Consider the following 20,901-nt stretch of genomic DNA (forward strand, 5'->3'; position numbering starts at 1 on the left):
ACACAGCCCAGGTTTCTGGCATTCTTTATGCCCATCTGCTAGCATGGCATGGTGCCCATTCACAAGGTAATAAGACAATTTCAGGAGGACACAGATGCCAAGCATATCAAGGCTGAGAGTGATAACCTGCAAAAAGAAGCAAGCAGCCTTTCTTTTTCTACAATTAGCAGATCCCCCTGAGTCAGAAGCACCAAATCATACCTCTGTATCTATTCCATCAGGTGAGATCCCATTAGCTGACACAGAGTAGAACACACAGCAGAGATTGCTGTTACTAGTTCACGACCTTGACTCATTTCCCTTCATAGGTTACAAGGAACAATTAAGGTGCAGTCCTAGAGAATAAAATCCTGGCACCCCTCCCCTCCTTAGCTCAAAGACAGGTGTCTGCCACGGAGAGGATGAGTATTGGATGGAAATTTCCAGATGCATTTTCCAATGTCAGGAATCTTCGCGCCTTTGTTTACTTGCGACCAATCAAATCTTGGATAGCATGTGGCTTAGCCCAGCAAGAAGCTTCAGGAGTTGGGACAGGATTGTGTTTTCTGTAGATGTAGATACGGTACCTCTATTGACTCCTCTGCCTGAGAATATAGTGATAAGGAAGATATGGTAAACGCAAGCTCCCTTCTGAATTCTAGCAAGCATCCTTTGACCAGAGCCGTTTATATGGAACCTCACCAAAGGCACACGATTTAGTCATTGTTCCTTCTCAATATGCTTTTTGTGTATGTATTTGAGGTGAAGAGTTGTTTAAAGAACAAGGGGAGCAAGTAAGGGGAAAGAAGTAAAACAGCCGAAGAAACTAAAAGGAAAGGAAAAGAGACAAAATTTTGACAATACATATGTGTTAATAACTACTCTGTAACATTAATTCTTATGGCCAGTCCTGTAGTAGTTCTAAAAAAAAATCATTTTGCTACTACACAAAAATGTCAGTTTGCTTAAATCTCCTGTAGTTCCTGAAAACTAGATAGCTCCTTTTCTCTCCTTTCTCTATTTATATCCATAAAATACATAGTTTGGGAAACTATATGGATACACGCACATATACACATATACATGAACATATGTACATTCATAGATACATATGCATGCAGAAATATGTCTTTTAAAATTACTTAGACATAGGTATGTATACACACACACACACACACACACACACACACACTCATTAGAGATCAGATTCCACACTGCAGTGGAATCATCCTGCATGGCATTTACTAGGCAGCTACTTATATATAAGATATTTTCTCTCTTCTCAGTTTGCAAAGACGGAAATTAAATGCAAGCTATTTCCCAATAAAGTATTATAAGAAAATACACAGGTGTGAACGTAAGTGCATGCCTTTAATAGGGTTGGTGTGTTTAATAGAATGTAACGACCCCCATGGTAAAATGAATTTAGCTACACTTCTGAACAATGTGTTTATTGGCTTAATAGTTATTGAACATATATTTATTGAACACCTATGGCATTCAAAAATAATTTCCTGTTGTCAAAGAGTAATAGCTATACTTATGCCAACACAAACTTGCTTTTATGGTAAATAATTGTACTTTTAATCATTTATTCAGGAGATTTCAGCGAGTACCTACTGTGAATTAGGAACTGTTCTGGGGCCTGATGATATTATAAAATCTAATTTCAGTTCTTAAAATGTTTGAAGTGTGGACTAAGACAGAGACCAGAAAAGATACTGACATAGTGTGCTTAGTGGCAATATGCAGCGCACAAACCATAAGAGGTAAAACTCCTTTAGATTTGGCGATTTGGGAAAATTTCACGGGGCAAATAGTGTCTAAGCTGTGTCTCTGAAGAGCTATTGATATTTAGCCCAAATTGTGTGTGCATACGTGTGTGTGGGAGTGAACAGGGTTACCTCTCGGAAGACTGAAGGTCATCGTATAGGTAATCTTCATCCTCGCCAGCCATGGAGTCCATGTCTAGCTGAGTATGAAGGCAGATAAAAAGACTTGGGTATCAAATGATGAAAAAATGTAGTTTTAGGCCCGTTATAATATGCCCCGATAAAAGATACAGCGTTGGGACCAATATGTCTCTTCATCATGGTCCTATGCACTTTATACCTCTGCGCAGCGATATTGGCATTTATCAACCGAAGGACAAAAAGATCTTGAGAGGAGATTAAGTGAAGAACCACTAAGACAAGGAACAACCCCATAAAGAAGCAAAGTCTTAGCTGTACCTAGGGATTGCTGAGTATAAGAATGTGGAAGATCCTTTTCTACTTAAAGTGGGGCAAGAGGTATCATTACGTTTCATATTTGTGTTATCTGATAACAGATAATGGGTATTCTTTCTCTCTCTCTCTCTCTGACATCTACATATCTATCTACCAATGTGTATGGAAAAGAAGAAAAGAAAGGAGGGGGAAGTGGGAGGAAAGATGGAGGGAGGAAATGAAGGAAGGATAGATGACCAAGTATAAATGGATTCAAGCTCCTTGGAATTTTATAAATGTGATTCTCGCTTGAGGGTGGGAGTTATTAGAGCTATGCCATAGGGAAGAAGTCCTCAAATTTAAGTTTGTTAAAGAATCAACACAGGGGCACGTTAAAAGTTGATTCCATGATTCTCTTCCAAAAGATTCTGATTCAGTTGGTCTGGAATAGGGACCAATAACCTCTCCTAGACAGATCTAACATAGGGGGTTGAGACCACACTTTGAGAAATGCTGCCTTAAGGAATATTAAATACCCCCTCCAGCCTTATGATTTACCCATAGATAGAGATTTAGTTCTAGATTTCCACATTTGCTTTGGTGGAGACAAGTGCCCACTTTTCAAAAGCACATTAAAGTTATCAAGGTTCTTGGAAACATGCTTTGAATTTGTATATGTATATTATAATACATTATATATACATATATAATTCTGCTTCAATTTTAACCTCAGACCTGAATAAATTCCACATTGCATATCTTTATTTTCTGAAAAGGATGACTGTGATGTAAGAGAAAAAGTCAGTTACAGGGAGAAAACAAAAAGAAGAGAAGCAGAAGAGGAAATAAAAAAAAATACCTGTAGAGGAGTCCAAGTCATTTTCAATGTTTGCCATTTTTAAAAATTTTTAAGGCTTATTCATTTTTCAGAGACAGAGACAGAGCACGAGTGGGGGACGGGCAAAGAGGAGGGGGTGCAAAGAGAGAAGGAGACACAGAATCTCCGAGCTTTCAGCACAGAGCCTGATGCGGGGCTTGAACTCACAAACCGTGAGATCATGACCTGAGCTGAAGTTGGACGCTTAACCGACTGAGCCACCCAGGCGCCCCATCAATGTTTATTATTTTTAGTTTGGCCAGAGAAACGAGTGAAAACTGGATTGTTGAAAACTTCACAGATTTTGAATCGTGAACATTTCTCAAGCAAATGAAGGAAAATGAACATAAAAAATAGAAACACATCGGTCCGACTTGTCCCCTTGCCTCCATCAATTTAATAAGGGGTTGACATTTGAAAAAAAAATGTAGTCAAGATCTAGCAGTTTAACCGAACAATAAACAAGCAGAGCTCTGCTGTACAGTGTTTCGGCTCTGCTTTATAGCATGAGGAACTTCAAATCTAATTAGGATGGGAAATTTTGCCTGAACAAGTCTGAAAAGTATTGAGCAATTTCCTAGCAGTCATGACACTGATTCTGGGTATGTACATACTAGAGCTAAGTTCAGCAAGGCACAAGGGCATAAAACAGCACTGCAAGTGAGAGGGATAAGAGCAAGATGTAATAAAAAGCGCAAAGACTTTGGAACAAAATAGAAGTGGGAATAATATGTTCCATACAGTCCCGCCATTCACTAGATTTCTGCCCTTGGTGCAAATTATTTATCCTTTTTGAGACTCAGTCTTCTTACCTGAAAATAGAGATGAGAATAACTTTTCCCCCCAAATTATAGGAACTAAGTTAAATAAAAACCCTAGCTCAGTGGATATCCCATAACGAATTCATATTTGCTCATCCGCAGAGATTACTTTAAGAATGTTGGAGACACAAACGCCCACATAAAAAATGAGGGAAAAAACATAGCGGAGATGTCTGTTGTTATGTTCAGTGCTGCTTGGTAACTAAAATATCATCCAACAATTGGTTCTAAATGCTATGTTGGCAAACTGTGTGAGAACAATTAATAATTACCTATTTTCTGAGAGGTTTGAGATGTTTCTCTCTGGCAATTTCTTCCATTATGGCATGTGAATATGCTGGGTGTTTTGAGACATTACCTGAGGTTTCTTGCTCTGGGCGTCCTCCGCGGTTATGTCTATTACCTTTATGGCACCATTCACCATGATCCAGGGGAGGGAAGATAGAGTGAAGGCAGGAAAGAGTCCGCTTTGAGTTCCAATCATAGAGACAAATAATCTTGAAAAACAGGAAAGACAAAGGATCTTGAGGGAGTACGTTTTTGAAAATTACAAATGAAAAGCGTCTTCTTACAAATGAGAAGAAGAAAGTGTATGCCAAAAAGTATTGAGTTGAAAAGGATACAAGATACAATAAAGGATTCTTTTTCCAATACAGAGAAAAATTAAAAATTCCATCTGGACTGAAGGAAGGGGAGGAGATGGAAGAGGATAGTGGTGAAAGGGAAGGGCTTGGGGCATAAAAGGAGTGTGAGAGGATAGGGCTGAGTTATAGACACAGGCTTCCTCTGCCCCCTTCCCATCCTCTGTTCTCACAAATGCCTGTGCAGTAGGAGCAAGAAGTGAGTAAGGATAGGCCTAAGGACTGACTCTCAGAGAGCAGACACCAAAAGTGGTGTGGGAAAATATCCAAAAGATTAGGGAGCCTCTGAGAGAGAGGCAAAAAAGGCTGAGAGAATTTCAGTGGAGAAGAAAGCACATGTGCATGTATTGACAGGACACCTGACCAGATGTAACTTGGATCACACAAGCGGAAGGCCACACAAAAGGATCATAGATGCTACCGCAGATACATCTGAGATAGAGTTGAGGCACCAAGGCTGAGTAGAATGAATTAAGCCTCAGTGAAGACAGAGTGTGGCTGTGGGCCAAGGCTTCCATGCCAAAAACAGGCCGTAGAATGCCCCCCATACGAAGGGAAAGAGAAAGGAAAAAAGATTCTTAAATTAACTGAGCGCATCTCCAAAAGAGACTAGGAGAAATTGAAAAGACTGAGTTTAGCTTGATTGAGCAAGGTGACTGTTTCTTTTTCTTTTTTTTTTTTAATTTTTTTTTCAACGTTTATTTATTTTTTGGGACAGAGAGAGACAGAGCATGAATGGGGGAGGGGCAGAGAGAGAGGGAGACACAGAATCGGAAACAGGCTCCAGGCTCTGAGCCATCAGCCCAGAGCCCGACGCGGGGCTCGAACTCGCCGACCGCGAGATCGTGACCTGGCTGAAGTCGGACGCTTAACCGACTGCACCACCCAGGCGCCCCGCAAGGTGACTGTTTCGACTGCACAGACGTTATAGAAAAATCTCATACAGTTTGTGTCTAGATTTTGTTGTTATTCAATACTACACCCACTAAGACACACAGCCAACACCAATCTTGTGGAATATTATTACCCTGAAAGTAGGTTTAATTCATGTTTAATTATAGAGGTAGATAAAATTCAAGAATATTGCAGGAAAGAATGGAAAAGGGAAGAAGGAAAAATGCTCTCACTGTGGCAAGAGAGGCACATGTAGCCTTCACGATGGTGTCTGACAGGAACATGATGCTCAATTGTTTAGCTTTAAAAGGTATACTTATAATAATTAAAAGTATAGTTTTTATTTTCGAAACGGTATTTGTAGGCAGGCATTTTTTAAAGTTGAAATCATGCCTCCAATACATTTAAAATGATTCAGTATTCATACATGGCTTCTTCTCCCGCCACTTTTCCGTCCCCTTTCCCTCCCCGGCCCTCCTTCTGGGAGGTAAACATTGGTAATGATTCCATAGAAAATTGTTTCAAGTAAAAGCTGTCCTTATTCTTCTGTTTGTCAATACAGTACAATGACATTTTACAAGTTTGAGTTCACTATCCATACTTTGTCATCGCAGGTAAAAGTTAAGTCTTACCTTAAAATCCCCAGATTTCCAAAAAAAAAAAATAATAAAATTTAAAAAGTACAATTAAAATAAAAAAATGAAATAAAATCTCCAGATTCCGTAACAGAACTTGTAACGGCCCAATGCTTTACTTCTTTGCTGATGCAATAGTGTCTATCCCAAATTATTTCTGTTGCAATTTTTTTCTGTTGCAGTTTTTAATTCCCTCTTCTCTCCAGGTGCTAAGAATAGCTGGTTGGACTATCAGGGAGTATCTTAATTTTACCTCTTTTGCTGTTTCTCAGCTCAGTGGACTTAACTCCATTCATTCAATCATTCAACAAATATTTACTGAGGGTCTGTCACGTGCTCTATTAGTTTAAATTTTTTTTAAATTTTTTTTTAACGTTTATTTATTTTTGAGACAGAGAGAGACAGACCATGAACGGGGGAGGGGCAGAGAGAGAGGGAGACACAGAACCGGAAACAGGCTCCAGGCTCTGAGCCATCAGCCCAGAGCCCGACGCGGGGCTCGAACTCACGGACTGCGAGATCGTGACCTGAGCTGAAGTCGGACGCCCAACCGACTGAGCCACCCAGGCGCCCCTATTAGTTTAAATTTTTAAAGAAAGTTGATATTTCATTAATTTTACTATTATATTTGACCAATCACCATCTCTATTACCTGCTTAAATTGGAAAGCATTGAAATGTTTTAATTAATGTTCAGAATAGGAGTTCCCACATCCCAGACTCCTGATCACTTCTGAAATGATGGCCTCATACCTGTGCTATGAGCCTTTGAAACTTAGGAAAAGTCGGTTCTAAAAATAAGGATATAAATTAGATCGTAAGAAACTGATTCCTACCCATACAGCTGGGCTAGAAAGTACAGGAAGTAAAAGAGGGTCTATTTGTTGTTCATATACGGGTTGTAATGTGCAAACACTTTCATTCTGTCGTGTAACAACCCGGGGGTGGTGGGGGGGTGGTGAGGGGAGCACCATTCACAGCAACTGGGGTAACAATGGGATTTGGGGCATTACACAGAATGGTGGCCCTATACAACCATTTTATAAACTCTGCGGCCACAGCTCTGCTCCTTCTTTCTTGATGAGAGGACTTCAAATGTATTTGTGTGCTTATCAATAGGTGACCACTTTCTCGGAATAGGTACTGGTTATGATTCATCTCAGCCACTCCCAGCTTCTCACTCCCCTGCTCATCATGGTTTAAACACAGAAATGTGACCCAATAATGGTAAGAGTAAATCCCCTGATGGCTTCTGGGAAAGGGTTTCCCTTAGAAATGAGGCGATATGGAAAACAACACTCCTCTTCGTCCGTGGCACGTAGCCTTGTCTCTAGTGATATCTGAAACTGTTGCACATATAATGTGGAGGAAATGTCACCAACATGTTCAAGATAGTAGAGCGGAAACTGAGAACTGCCCTACTCACAAATTTCTAATGGGAGATAATAAATTCATTAGCACTTAAGCTGCTGTGGATTGTTCCTTCTTTTGTTAGGGAGCCAAAAGCATTCTTGCTGAAAGTCATGAATTTGGCTACTCCATTCATCAGTATGGAAATGGTGGGATAGAAAAGCTCTGTAACTTCTTGACATTAGTGAGTAGGAAGCATTTAAAATAAAAACCCAAAAACAGATTTCTGGTATTGCCAGCTGTCTCACGCTTGGACTGCAAGTCAATGACTGAATTTACCAATGACATAGTAAACATTCAGTGTTTGCCAGTTACTGTGGGAGGGTCGGAAGACTAGAGTCAATAAATTAACTTGATTGTTGTTTATTAAGCTAATTGGCTCCAATACTTGACCAGAAGATAGTCCAGCCTCCTAAACCATATTTGACCCACATAACAATCCTATGTCCTCCTAAGGGCTCATTCATTCCTCTCTTCCAGAACTCATATCCTGGCTTGCTTATGGTTCTCTTCACCCTCTCTTCACCCAGATAGTTGCAAATCTGATTGTTTCATGGGTATCAGACCTCATTGGAAAATGAAAGATAATAGCTATGCTTATCAATGATAACTAGTCAACTACAGCCCAGATTTCTCCTACGCAGTACAACCCGATTCTGGAAACTGATAATAACAACAATGGCCACCACATTGGTAGGAAGCATTTGAGATAGCAGACGCATTCTATTTGGAGATGGCTTTGTCTGATTATCTGTGTACCTATGCTAATGAGAAAGAGTGACTAAGATTGCAGACCATTTCTCCATTTTACATGTTTTGGGAGTCATTCTTCACATCTGTTGCCCCCTAACAGGAGAGAGTACCAAAAAAGGAGGGTTTTTGAGTTAGAATGCTCTAGTCAACCAGCACACCAGGTCACTTGATAATGGCTGGCCTGGCAGGCGTCCAATGCAGGGGATACTTCATAGATATTCTGTATGTCTTCACTCCCGTGATGACTATAAAGTATGGTGGAGCATTTATGTATCAACTCACACACACGCACGCACACACACACACACACACACACACACACACACACACATGAAGGAGAAGAAAAGTATGAAAAAAGGAAAGGTGGATGAAAATTACTATCTGGGGGAAAAACCCACAGTATTTAGGGTTCTCAGGAAAAGAATTTTATTTTTCTTCTTTTGAATTTAAAAAATGCACATGGCTTGTGGCCTTGAGGAGAGAAGCACAGGAACAAGGCGGCTTTTGTACTCTATTAAGGTTGAGATTAAAGTCCCTACTGATAAACTGAACATTCTTTAAAAGTGACCAGAAGCAAACAGTGTCTGTTTGCTGCTACTTTATTACAAAGACACCACTGAGAATAGCTAAGAATATACTATTTGATCTTTAACAGGTTGACCAAATGATTGCAGTTGGCTCCAGTACATGAGATGCTTTCTGCAAATTATTGTTTCTGGTTATAAACCTTTATAATATCTCAGAATGAATTATGTATGTATTTCATGTTTTCTTTTCTGTTATCAGCCTTGATGTTCTCATTTCAAGTTTCACCCTAGCCTCCTAATAATGCAATATTGAGGCCATTCAGACACTAATTATGCCTCCGTGGCTTTTTTGAAATGACTAAATCAGCATCAGTTCTATAATTATCATTAGCAAGTTTGTATCAGTAGCTCACATCACTTGAAAAGCTCAACTTAAATGATTTGTGAATGTACTCATCTGATACATTGAATACTCTCTATAGATACACACAGGTGCTTGCATATTGCTTTATGTAAAATAGAAAGTCTGTACATGTATATTGCATGAAATATATTTTCAATGCAATATTAAAACATTATTTCCATAGCTTGAAATATTAAGCTACGCAGAGACACCCAAGATACCTGCGCTTTAAAAGCTCAGTTGGGGTGAACGGTATAAGGAAATAGAAAACTATTACTCATACTTAAGGGTAGATCTGATGTCTTCCTCATTTTCAGTGTGTTCAAATAGGAATATGGCAAAGATGATTGACAGGAAGAAGTATCCAAATGCAATTCCTCTGTATTTTCATTGTTTCTGTTCTTGAATTATTGATATTGCCAGTAGTCATTTGCCATGAAAACAAATCAAGTTATGTATGGTAAGCACTTCCCTGAGTGTAACACTTTTATATTTTTAAAAATGTTTACAGTGTACCAATTTTATAATTTAACAAACTGGCAAACTGGTGGGGAAAATAACTCTGGCAAAAGAAAAACACCGTACAAATTAAAAATCTTAATTCTGTAACTCAAACACAAATACTGTGCAGAAAAATATTACAAGAAAAAAAAAATCCCACCAGCTACTGAGAGGAGAAGCTATGAAGATTTCTTTGTAGCACTTAGAAGGGAAAGACTCACCTTAAACGGGAAAACCTGATAAGAATTTCTGAATTTAGGTCTCTTTAGGAATAGGGGGACATACATCAAAAGCTGAGCCTTTGTACTTCCCGGTGACAATCTTTTTTTTTTTTTTCACACCACCTAATACTGGATCCTTGTTTTGTACAAAAAAACTTGTGCCAGGCTGTAGTATTTTATGACCTACATTATTACCCTCTGGGTAGTGAAATGATGGTGCCAAACTAATTATTGCTTTGTCTAATTTTAAATCCAGGTCTATGGAGATTAACAGCTTGCACATTAATTCAAAGCACCAACAGCCCACCTAACCTAATGCTGTTTTAAATGAATTAAAAATCCTGTTTAGGAAACTTTAATATACTTTAAATGAAGAAAACGTGCGTCTATATTTTTATGCAGTATATAAAAACCAAACTCACTTTGCTTATTTTGCTTGCTCAAACATACTCCAGGGAGGAACTTTTCTTATCTTCAGGCATTACTTCTCTCGAAAATGAAATACCTGCTAAGCTAAAAGCACAGCCTGAGTGGAACTAATTGTAAAGTGGCAGTGGTGGGGGGAGGAGGGAGGCCACATAATGAGAAGAGAGACTGTAGAAAGACCATGTTCAGACGGAGGGGGAAAAAAAAAAACCCACTCGATTCCAATGTATTGTCCCTTTTTATATCTTTGACATTAAATGAATGCCTTTAAACACACTGACATTTTGTAATATTACAAAATGAACGTGCTGTATTGAGCAATCAATACAAATAACCCATCTATAAAAAAGGCAAGGAAGCATATCACCAAACCCTACAAGAAGGATTGACAGTTTGAGGGACCAGAAAATGATAGACCATTGCAATCACTCCCCAGCTGGGCTCCCCGTTTCCAGTTCTATTAGCTGTATCTGCGTAAAGCAGGTCTCGGACCACATAAATCTCTTGCTTAAAAACCTTCCAGAGCTCCCTGTTGCCTACCTACTGAAATGCAAACCTCTCACCCAGGGACCGAATGAAGTTTCTCCACAATGTCTCCCCAATTCTCATTTTTTCCCCATTTCCCCTTCTGTGCCTGTGTAGAGCAAAGATTCCACCCAACTAGATTAAATGCTGTTTTCTTTTGCAAAGGCTCTCATGATTTCTTTCATCACCGCCTGCCTTTGGGCATACCTACTTCCTCTACCCCTCAACTCATTAATTTCTTCAAAAAATATTTATTCAGGATTGTCACCATTTCGAGCACCGTGGTGGGGGCAGGGACACAAAGAAACAAAACCAAAGCTGGAAGTTACAATGACTGCCTGCCTTCAGGGAGCTTTACAATCTAACAGAGAGGTCAAACAGAAAGATACTTTACATAAGACCTTAAGGGAGAGAGAGAGAGACAGAGAGAGAGAGAGAGAGAGAGAGAGAGAGAGAGATGGAGTCTGAGGAGGACCCAGGGAAAAGCTACTGAAGTGACGCCCCCAGCCCCTGCCCCTCTCTCAAAGGTTAGGAAGCCTTCTTAGAGGAGAGGTAAGTTCCCCACAGAAGAGGAGGGAAACCGGAGTGAACAATGGAAAGCAAGGCACAGAGGGAACAGACAACACGACAAACGCAGAGTGCAGACTACAAGCAGTTTGTTGTACTGAAGCTTAAAGACTGAGACTACAGAGGCCAGGAAAGTGGTCCTCTCCCTCATCAGAGAACCCGTATCTTCTAGACAGACCCTTTTATGAGTCACTTATTCACTTTGAACTATATTTATCTGACTTTATCCATGAAACGTTAATGTCAGTTTTCTTTAAATTTTCTGCAATTTTTAGTACAATACTTTTAACCACAGTACGTGTTCAGAACTATATGTACTTTCTGTTTTTATTTATTTTGAGAGAGAGAGAGACAGAGAGAGAGAGGCAGAGAGAGTGGAAGAGAGAAAGAATCCCAAGCAGGCTGCGCACTGTCAGTGCAGAGAACACGAACCCTTGAGATCATGACCTGAGCTGCAACCAAGAGTTGGATGCATAACCGACTGAGCCACCCAGGCGCCCCCTATATGTACTTTCTACATGAACTTGAGAATCATACAGAGTCAGGCAGAGGGTGCAACAAATAATGAACACTACCACCATTCTAAGAGTGAATGATGGGGTGCCTGGGTGGCTCGCTTAAGCGTCTAACTTTGACTCAGGTTGTGATGTCACGGTTTGCGCGTGGGTTTGAGCCCTGCGTCAGTGCCGGGCTCTTTGCTGACAGCTCGGAGCCTGGAGCCTGCTTTGGATTGTGTGTCTCCCTCTCTCTGCCCCTCCCCTGCTTGATTCTGTCTATCTCTCTCTCAAAAATAAATAAACACTAAAAAATAGTGAATGAAAATGTGTAATCCTCAAGTGATTAGAAGAAAACACTTTTGTATAACCAAGAAAACATCTCACGTGAATCCCTCACAGGATTTTCCTGTTGTCTCTTTTCTTGCAGGGTTAGGCCACCAAGGAGATATATGGGCCACTCTACCTGTATTCAAGTGTAAATCTAATAAATTGAGTAATTTTACTAAAATGAGGTCAAGGTCGTCACTAGTTTTTTGGGGGGTAGGAAGGGCCATAAGGATGTTTTAGTATTCTTAGTCGAACTGAAGCACCAATGAAGATCCTTAAATAAACTGTAATTTTATGCAAGCATAAAAATTTATTATAGCAGTAATTTGCATTATGATAAGATCTACTTTAGATTTTGTGAGCGATAGGAAAAACAATGTGCAGGTCTGATAAACAGCTAGTAAGTCATGGAATGTTTTGGAAACAGGATCGTTTGGAAGAAGATATTAGGTGTTTAATGTTTTGTTAAAATAGTTAATAATTGAATTTGAAGCTAACAAGCAGAATGTATAAATTAAATTGAATTGTGTTTAGCATTTCACCAAAAACGCGTTATAGTCACCCAAACTTGTTTTTGTCTTTAAAACATCTTGTCACCCTCATCTTCTTATCTTTGCTATGCTCTGTCTACCCTCATATTTTCCTTCTCTTTTTTTCTTCTGTCACATAGGTACACATCTCTGCGACTAACCTGGGTCAAATTATCCTCAGTCCAGGCACGCCAGAGTATGGTCATCTGCAGAATTGTATTCAATATCACCTTGCTTATTTTCTTACCCTCCACTGTGATTGTTGTTGCTTATTGTGTATTGAGAATAAGAATGGAAAACTAGAAGAATCTTTCCTCCCTGAATTAGCTTAAGAGGAACACGCACGTGCGCGGGCGCGCGCGCGCGTGCACACACACACACACACACACACACACACACACACACTTTTGAAGGGAAAAAAATAGTGATGCTTATTTTTCTTTGGCTTACTTAAAAAGCTCAAGTCAGTATACACTGTCTATTAGAAATTCATTATATGTGTTCTCTCTACATTAAAAAGAAATTAAAATGAAAAAAGAAATAAGCAATGGGCTTAATGCAGTGGGAAAAAAAAGTTGGTCCCAAAGGCTTTTCACGGAGTTAACGATTTTCTTGACTAGCCAATCCACTTTCTTCAGACACTCAATTTCTTATTTCTCATGTTGTCACAAGAAAAGCTTCATAAAGTACATTGTAGAGATGGATATCAGTTACAACCAGAAACATTTCTTTTGAAGAAAAATTTTAAAAATAAATGTGGATAAAATATGGTGACCATTAAAATGTTCATCATACCACGTCATTAAAGATCATTTTCCAGCAACAAAACCCATAAACATTGTGCTAGGTTTACAAAGAATGCATCGTTTTGAAAAACAAAGTCAAGTTTCATCTTCCTTTGCAAAAAAAAAAAAAAACAAAGTAACTGGAGAAAAGCTTTATCCATATCTTAAAAAAAAAAAAAGCTAGAAATAGTACAGTGACAAACTCCATTGTGAATCTTATTAGTCATGCAAATCCCATAATGTATATTCTATTACGTAAATATTTTTTCCCCAGAGTATATGTACTTTTGGACAATTTTGAAATGCTGTGTAAATACATGCACTGCTCTTTTGAATAGTTTCCTTTTCTTTGCTTCCAAAGTTAATTATATTCATTTGTATGTTGAATGATGAATTTTATAATCTGTATTTCAAATGAATATACAAAGGCATTGAAAAAAGTAGTACTTATCGATGAATAAACTGCCAACCACACTTTCTCTTGCCCCTTTTTAAAAGCAGGGCTTATTCTGTTTTTCAGATATTGAAAATGATTTGCTTTAACTTGATCATGATTTTTTTTTACTCAGTGGATATTGCAGCATATATTCTTTATTTGGTATTTCAGTTTACGTAAGGGACTGTAAATCCAGGACAAGGAATTTAGTGTTAAAGGCTGATGAGCTTGGGACTTTTTTTTTTTTTTTTTTTTTTTTTTTACAAATAGGGACTGAGCAGTTTTGCTTGAATTGCACAGAGCATCTGCTCTGTGTCCAGCGGACTTCTCGTCGTTCTCCAAATGGGCAATAACTGGAATTTTAAGTTCTTCACAGTTGTTATTTTTTAATTCATCTGTACTCAATCCAACAGTGACCCATAGCTATTTTTCTACACTTATTTCTTTGTGGTGAAATCCAATGGGCAACTTTTCCTAATATCGTTTTCAAAGCTATCTTGTAAAATATAACTAAAGGGGCTTCAGTGTTCTCTGTTACATCAGAATAAAGTTCTTCTGTTTTATTTTGAAACCCGGTTTAAAAAAAATGCACAGAAAGGTCAAACCCATTCCAAATAGAAATCTCATTCTTTAGAAATATTTGGTAAGATCTTGAATCACTTCTTTTTGTCTTTTAGATTCTGTCATCTGCCTAGATTTAACTAAAATAATTTTTCTTTCTCATTGTGTTAGCTAAATGCATCCATTCAATGGCTCTCCATTCACAGGTAAGAAAATCACAAAAGGAGAATGAAATTAATTTCAAAGTATAAGTGTGGTATCTTTTAAAGGCTGCATTTCATCATCTGGAGAGCTGCTACTTAGTCTATTAAATCTGTAGCAGAGAAGCAGGGGGAAATGTGAACACCGGTTATGAGGAGGGTCAGTCCTAAACAAGTATGTTTTCGTTTCCAACCTGCCTTCAAAGGTAACATTTTCAGCCTCATGGGTTCCTGGTCGAATATGTAATTTGCCTCTTTCATTCTTAGCTTACTCGAAATGGAGCGGACTGGATGTCCACCAGGCCAAAGTATAAACTTGCCATTTATCTATTAAAGTCATATTTAATGAAAACGAAGAGAAATTATTACCTCACTCACTCACTTTCTCATTACAATTCCTAAAGAACTTTGCCGGGCACATTATCTCGTAGACATCATGATCAAATGTTATTGTTTGCTTTATTATCTCAGTTGGATGGTTGGCTAGTCTAGAATGAAATAGGTTGAAGGCAATACTCGCAGCCTAGAAGTCTGAATGAGGTTCCCATTCAAATGATCCTGGTTGTTTGGGGGTGGGGCGGGGTGATTAGTAAACCAACTGAGCTTACACTGCATAGTAAGCGTCTGGATGCAGCACATTTACATCTAACAAGAGACCCCAGAAAACGTGTGTGTGTTTCTTAAACCTTATGTTCCGAACAAAAGGCTATCTCAGCAACAGACAATCAGCACTGCATTGCTCCCTGGGATGCGAGCAACACACTCAACTGCACATTTCATTCTTCCTCAGCTCCCAGCACCACAAAGCCCCTACTCTCTTCCCACTCCTGGGTCCCCAGCTTGCTCCCTAGAAGGGGGTTGGGAAAGCAGGAGGCTAACGTCTATGCTGGCGCACCAGCCGCCCGCACCGGGGGCCCCCAGGCGCTGCCTTCCCCTGCCCGAGCCGCCTGGGGGAGGTAGGGAGGGGAGCCAGGGAGCGCCAGAGTGGACCGCACACCTAGACACTTAGGATTTTATTTATTCACAAGGAGGCGGGGGAGGGGAACTGGCTTAATTCGGATTTCCCCCCCGAAGTTGCCTCTTCTTGGCAGATGAAGTCATTTTCTGGCTGGTGTTGGCGGCCCAGGGGAGAGTGCGGGTGAGGTCCCGGCTCCCCGGGCCAGATCTTGTCCTGCGCGCGGAGTCGTGGCCGGGTGGGGAAGGGTGGACCCGCCGCAGCTGTCGGGAGGGCCGGGAGCGGGCAGGGAGGGGCCCGCGGGCGCCAGAGCCGCGCAGCCGGGTCCCGGGCCCTCCCAGGCTGGCTGGGGCGCGCAAGGGCCGGCCGGTCACGCGTGGGAAAGAAAGGCCCCTTCCCCCCGCCCCCGCCTGCCACCCCACCCCCACCCCCACCCCCGGGCACCGCTCCCCTTTCCCCAGCTTGGGCCGCCCGGGTCTGCGGGCAGGGAGAGCTCCGGGTCCCCGCGCGCGTAATCATGACCTCGGGGCCCCCTCCGGGCCGCGTGAGCGCGTCGGCGAGGCTGGGCGGCCGCCGCGGCCCCGGCCGTGTAACATGACCCGAGCGGCTGGCCGGCCAGCGCGGCGCGGCCATTGAGCCCTCCCTGCCCATGAATCTCTGGCGCGTCTCTCGCTCGCTCGCCCGCTCGCCTCCCGCCTCCCTTTCTCCCCCTCCAGCTCCGCGGGCTCCGTGCGCCTCTCCCTCTCCCTCCCGGTCCTCCCGCTGCCCGTCTCTCTCCACTGCCCGCCTCTCGCCACTGCCTCCCGTCTTCTCTCCCTCTCGGCAGCCTCCGTCTCTTTCTCCCTCTCTCCTTTGAAAACTGATCTTTGGCTCTTAGTGTGAAAGTGATTTGAATTTGGCTCGGCGGCGCTCTGCGCCTGCGCCCAGCCTCTGGCATGCTGGCTCCTTCCAAGCAGCTGTTTTGGGTTTGAAATTCCAACATGGCAGAGGCTGCAGTCCGTCTTCCCTTCAAAAACTTGGAATGATTTCAAATCATAGGCACCTTCACTTAACCCTAGCCTCCATTCATCAGCAAACACATCGGATCGATGCTACGCTAACCTATCGGGTTTTTGCTCCGCGCGTTCAGGTAAGAGGAGCTTCGTAGTTTTCCACCATCGGCTTAAATTTTGTTTTTGTTTTTGTTTGTTTTATTTTTTAAGAATATAAATACATGCAAGACCCCTAATAAAAAGAGATCTCCGAGTTGTGCCGTAAGCATTAAATTTGATTTGCACTCGCTTCTATTCTGTACGCCAACCTGCTGTCTAATTTCTCTGTACAAAGTAGCCCTGAAACATTATAATGCATATTTTTGCTGCTTAATCATTGTAACAATAGTATTGGATTAAGAGTTCGCGATAGCAAGAATCTCGTTTTCCGCTATATTGGGCTTACTTATTACTATCTTTTTACTTCAAAAATAAAAAAAAAAATAAGAAAGCGGAGCCATAGGGTGGGGCTAGACTTTCTTCGGGAACTAACTTCTAAGTAAATAAGAAGTGTAAATAAGAATCTTGCTCACACAAAAAGTTGAGGTTAAATTACAGTCTCGTGGCTGGGGGAACGTGAGAATGTCAGAAGATCGGTTGCAGAAAAATGTAAGCACATCATCTTGGAGGGGGTACAGCGTGGTGGGCGTATTGTTGGCAAGGAACGGGAGAGAAAGATGTATAATTTAATGGTATATACAATCCACTGATCCTATTACCGTCCTCCCCGGAGCTCTTGTTAGTTTCAATGGGAGTGAGTGAAATTGACATGGACTTGCATTCCTGGTCATGTGCTTTTTTTCCTTTCTTTCTTCTCCTGTGATCTGAGATCCCCTTTTTGTTGATGTTGCTTTCCCCCTTAATTATATGCATGTAGGTTAAATGAATACCTGACGAAAGGGCCCACGTTTCAAGGCAGTGACATTTGATAGCTGAGAGGAAAAGTGGCTTTAATGAAAAGCAACCTTTGGAATTCCTGCTTGTGAGAAATCCAATTCAGCTTTTTGTGCTGCCAGCAAGAAATGATCAGTAGCACCAGTGTTTATGGTACGTCAGTTTTGGAATTTACTTCCTTTGCATCTAAATAGGAAAGACAAATTAAATAGCATGATAAAAACCGTTGAAGACGCTCCTTGGGAAGCAGATGCTTATCATGTATAATTCCTCTAATATATAATATATATATATGCATATTTTAATCTGTCAAAATGCTTGTTTGCTTTTGCTATCACTTGTTTATATATCAGTTTTGATTAATAGATTACTGGAGTCCACTTTTACCGGTTTTAGCAGTAATCTCAAAGTTACGTGTTACTAGTAATACACTATATAACCGCTGAAGTCAAATGGTATGTAAATTAGTTAAACTCAGTGTGGGTTTTTTTGGGGGGAGGAGGCTGGGTGGAGAGGGGAGAGGGCTGGAGTGTGGGGAAAGAGTGCTTACTAATGAAAGTATATATGTATGTATGTATGTATATATATATGTATATATATACACACACACACACAGAGCTGGATGAAAAAATTTTTTTCTCAACCTATTAATGCAATTTGACTATCTGCTCTCTGGATGATTACACTTTGTGGAGTAATCAGTTCTTCTGAGTGTGGTTTTTTTGGGTGAGTGAGTGAAGGGGTATCTTTTACATAAAAATAAAAAGTATGTATTTTTTGATTGCTTTAAGTCCTTAATGCCTGAAACAGTATTAGTTTCTTTTTCCTTGCCATTCACTTGTCTGCCTGTCAGCGCTTTTTACTTTTAACCTGTGACAGAATTAAATAATCAAGCACTGAAATTGACTTTGTTTGAAATCGCTCTTTCCTCTTTCTTCACAAAAAAAAAAAGAAAAAAGAAAGAAAGAAAAGACAAAAAAAGAAAGAAAGGTCAGATAAATGGAGTGAGAGGGGGTTTTCAATAGCTCTTGTGACTGTGCTGTGGGTACACTTTGTGATATTCAATTAAGACGAATAGAGAACAACAACAGCAGAAAGATGTTAAAAGTATTTTGCATAGGCACAGGATATGTCCACTTTACACTGGGTTGGTTTTTGTTGTTGTTTGTGTGTGTGTGTTTTCTTTTTCTTTTTTTTTCTTTCTTTTTTTTTTTTTTTTTTTTTTTTGGTTACATTTATCCCACCACCATGCATTCACCCTGCAAAGACAGAGAAGGAAAGGGAGAATATGAAAGAAAGAAATAGCAGTGGGGCTAAGCTGCCAGGGGTCTATAATGTGGCCGTGGTTACTGCTCTCTCATAACACAAATGTGAATGCAAGGAAAGGCACTGCAAGACCGTTGCGCGACATGCACTTCTGGTTGGACTCTGGTGACTATTGAGCTAAACACACACTGCTCTCACACTATAGAAAGGATTTGAATTTTGCATTTGGAACTTGTTGACTTTGAAGCGATCAATAAGAAGACTGTTTATTTTAGATGCACATAATTTGCCCTGAGAAATGTTTTAAGGAGGAGAGAGCACAGCTTTTTTTCCCCCGGAGCTGTTGGAGCGAATGGGATTGCCAGATGGGCGATTTCCCTCTGTGATGTTAAAGCTGTAATATATATTCAGAGCAGATTGGGCTGCTGCCTGTGATGAGGAGGATATTACATTTATAAATTTTAAATCGGAGCTCGGACAATGTGCTGAAAGCAGAAATTGGATGGTTTGACTGTTCACCGTATTGATACTTAAAGGTGATTTCTGGGTAGTAGTAATAATAATCATTGCAGTAATATGTAAAAAACACGTTGGGGTAGGCAATCATGTAATTCACGACATTTAACAGCAGATTTAAGTGTGTAAATTGCCCCCCTCCCCTGTCCCTGCTTACTATTAAATAATAGTCACATCATTTATTTCTCTGCGTTTAAATGCTCGCTGTGCAAATGATGGTCGTGCAGGAGCCTTATCACATACCAGAATTCTGAGGAGGAAAAGTTTATATCTCTCTATCTGTGTCTGCCTATAAAGTAGATCCTTGTGTGTATGTATAAAGTGCATTAGTGGTTCCTATTTTGTAATTCTGTTACTCTGATTATTTTTGGATTTTGTTGGTCTCCAGTGTGTGGCCTAAAGGAACCAGAGCTTCAAACCTAAAAGGCTGGGAAGGGGCAAGTGCTCACACTTTGCCAGCTCTGCTGTTGCAAATTAAAAGTGTGTTGTGGTCAGGAAATGAAAGCTACAATGTCTCTTTTGAACAAGTCGTTTATCAAGAGAAACATCTATCAGGGACTGCCTTGTCACGTTGATTCTCTAAAAGTTAGGTCCGAGGTGGAAGCTGCTTTGATGTTTTTGATCCTAAATTTAATACAACTGCAAAAAAAGCAAGGATATTATGACCAGAATAGATTTATAAAAAAAAAAAAAAAAGATTCCTGGAACCAACAAGATCTGTTTGTTAGTACTGTACTATGTGTGAAGTTTCTTTGGACATGAGAGTTGAAAGGTTGAAGGGGAAAGCCTAGCCTTCATAAACTGATAGTTGTTACATGTTTATAGCTGGCTTCTTGGTCCACAGGGATGGTTTGAAAACAGATTGTTTTAAAGGGAAAATTATTCGGAGAGGGGGTTTTGCAACAATATGCAGAGAATCGGAGTTGTCATTCATTCAAATTTTAGACTTGCCCTCTTCCTTTCATCTTCTCTTTTCGTCCTTTATTGCTGTTTCCTATCATCATTATATGGGTGACATACCCGCTTTTCTTTGGGAAAGAAAGATTTTTTTTTTCTATAAAAACCATTTTCCAAAACGTGCTTGCTCACATCATCTTTATTGTTTATTAGTTGTGCATGTTGGTGGTTATCAGTGTAAACTGCATGGACTCACTCAAGTCTTTTGGAATTTCAGCCTAAAAATAGAGGTAGGTAACACATCAACCAGGCCATGTATTCTTGAGTACTGAATATGGTGCATGCATTATTCAGATTTTGAAAGGTACTGTTAAGAAAATGACCAATTAAATTTTTATTTATTTTTTTATTTTATTATTATTATTATTATTATTATTATTTTATTATTTTTTTTGTGTGTGTGAAAGCAGTTAAACGCAGCCTGCTTCATTGTGGAAGGCAAAGATAGGAGAGAAGTTTTCCTTCCTTGAAATAGTTTTTGGATACTTGTCTTACACTGCTGTGGGCCACTTGGTTTTTCATTTGGATCTATCAACAACTAGGCTCAGAGACCTCGAAGA

General features: G+C 40.2%; 1 protein-coding gene across 3 annotated transcripts in view; it reads left to right on the top strand.

Annotated features, from left to right (window-relative positions):
* The first annotated feature begins 16,157 nt into the window (after positions 1–16,157).
* Positions 16,158–20,901, top strand: part of FIGN (fidgetin, microtubule severing factor) — a 130,811-nt gene continuing 126,067 nt past the window's right edge. Inside the window, exons 1-2 of one of the 3 annotated variants that reach the window (XM_047872070.1) lie at positions 16,158–16,806; positions 17,586–17,755. In XM_047872070.1, the coding sequence (XP_047728026.1) occupies positions 17,731–17,755 (25 nt within the window). In that variant the 5' untranslated portion in view covers positions 16,158–16,806; positions 17,586–17,730. Of the gene's footprint in view, positions 16,807–17,585; positions 17,756–17,831; positions 17,864–20,901 lie in introns of those variants that run through there. The other 2 variants (XM_047872071.1, XM_047872073.1) reach the window with 2 other exon arrangements.

The sequence above is a fragment of the Prionailurus viverrinus genome, chromosome C1, assembly GCF_022837055.1.
Source record: "Prionailurus viverrinus isolate Anna chromosome C1, UM_Priviv_1.0, whole genome shotgun sequence".
Lineage (NCBI taxonomy): Eukaryota > Metazoa > Chordata > Mammalia > Carnivora > Felidae > Prionailurus > Prionailurus viverrinus.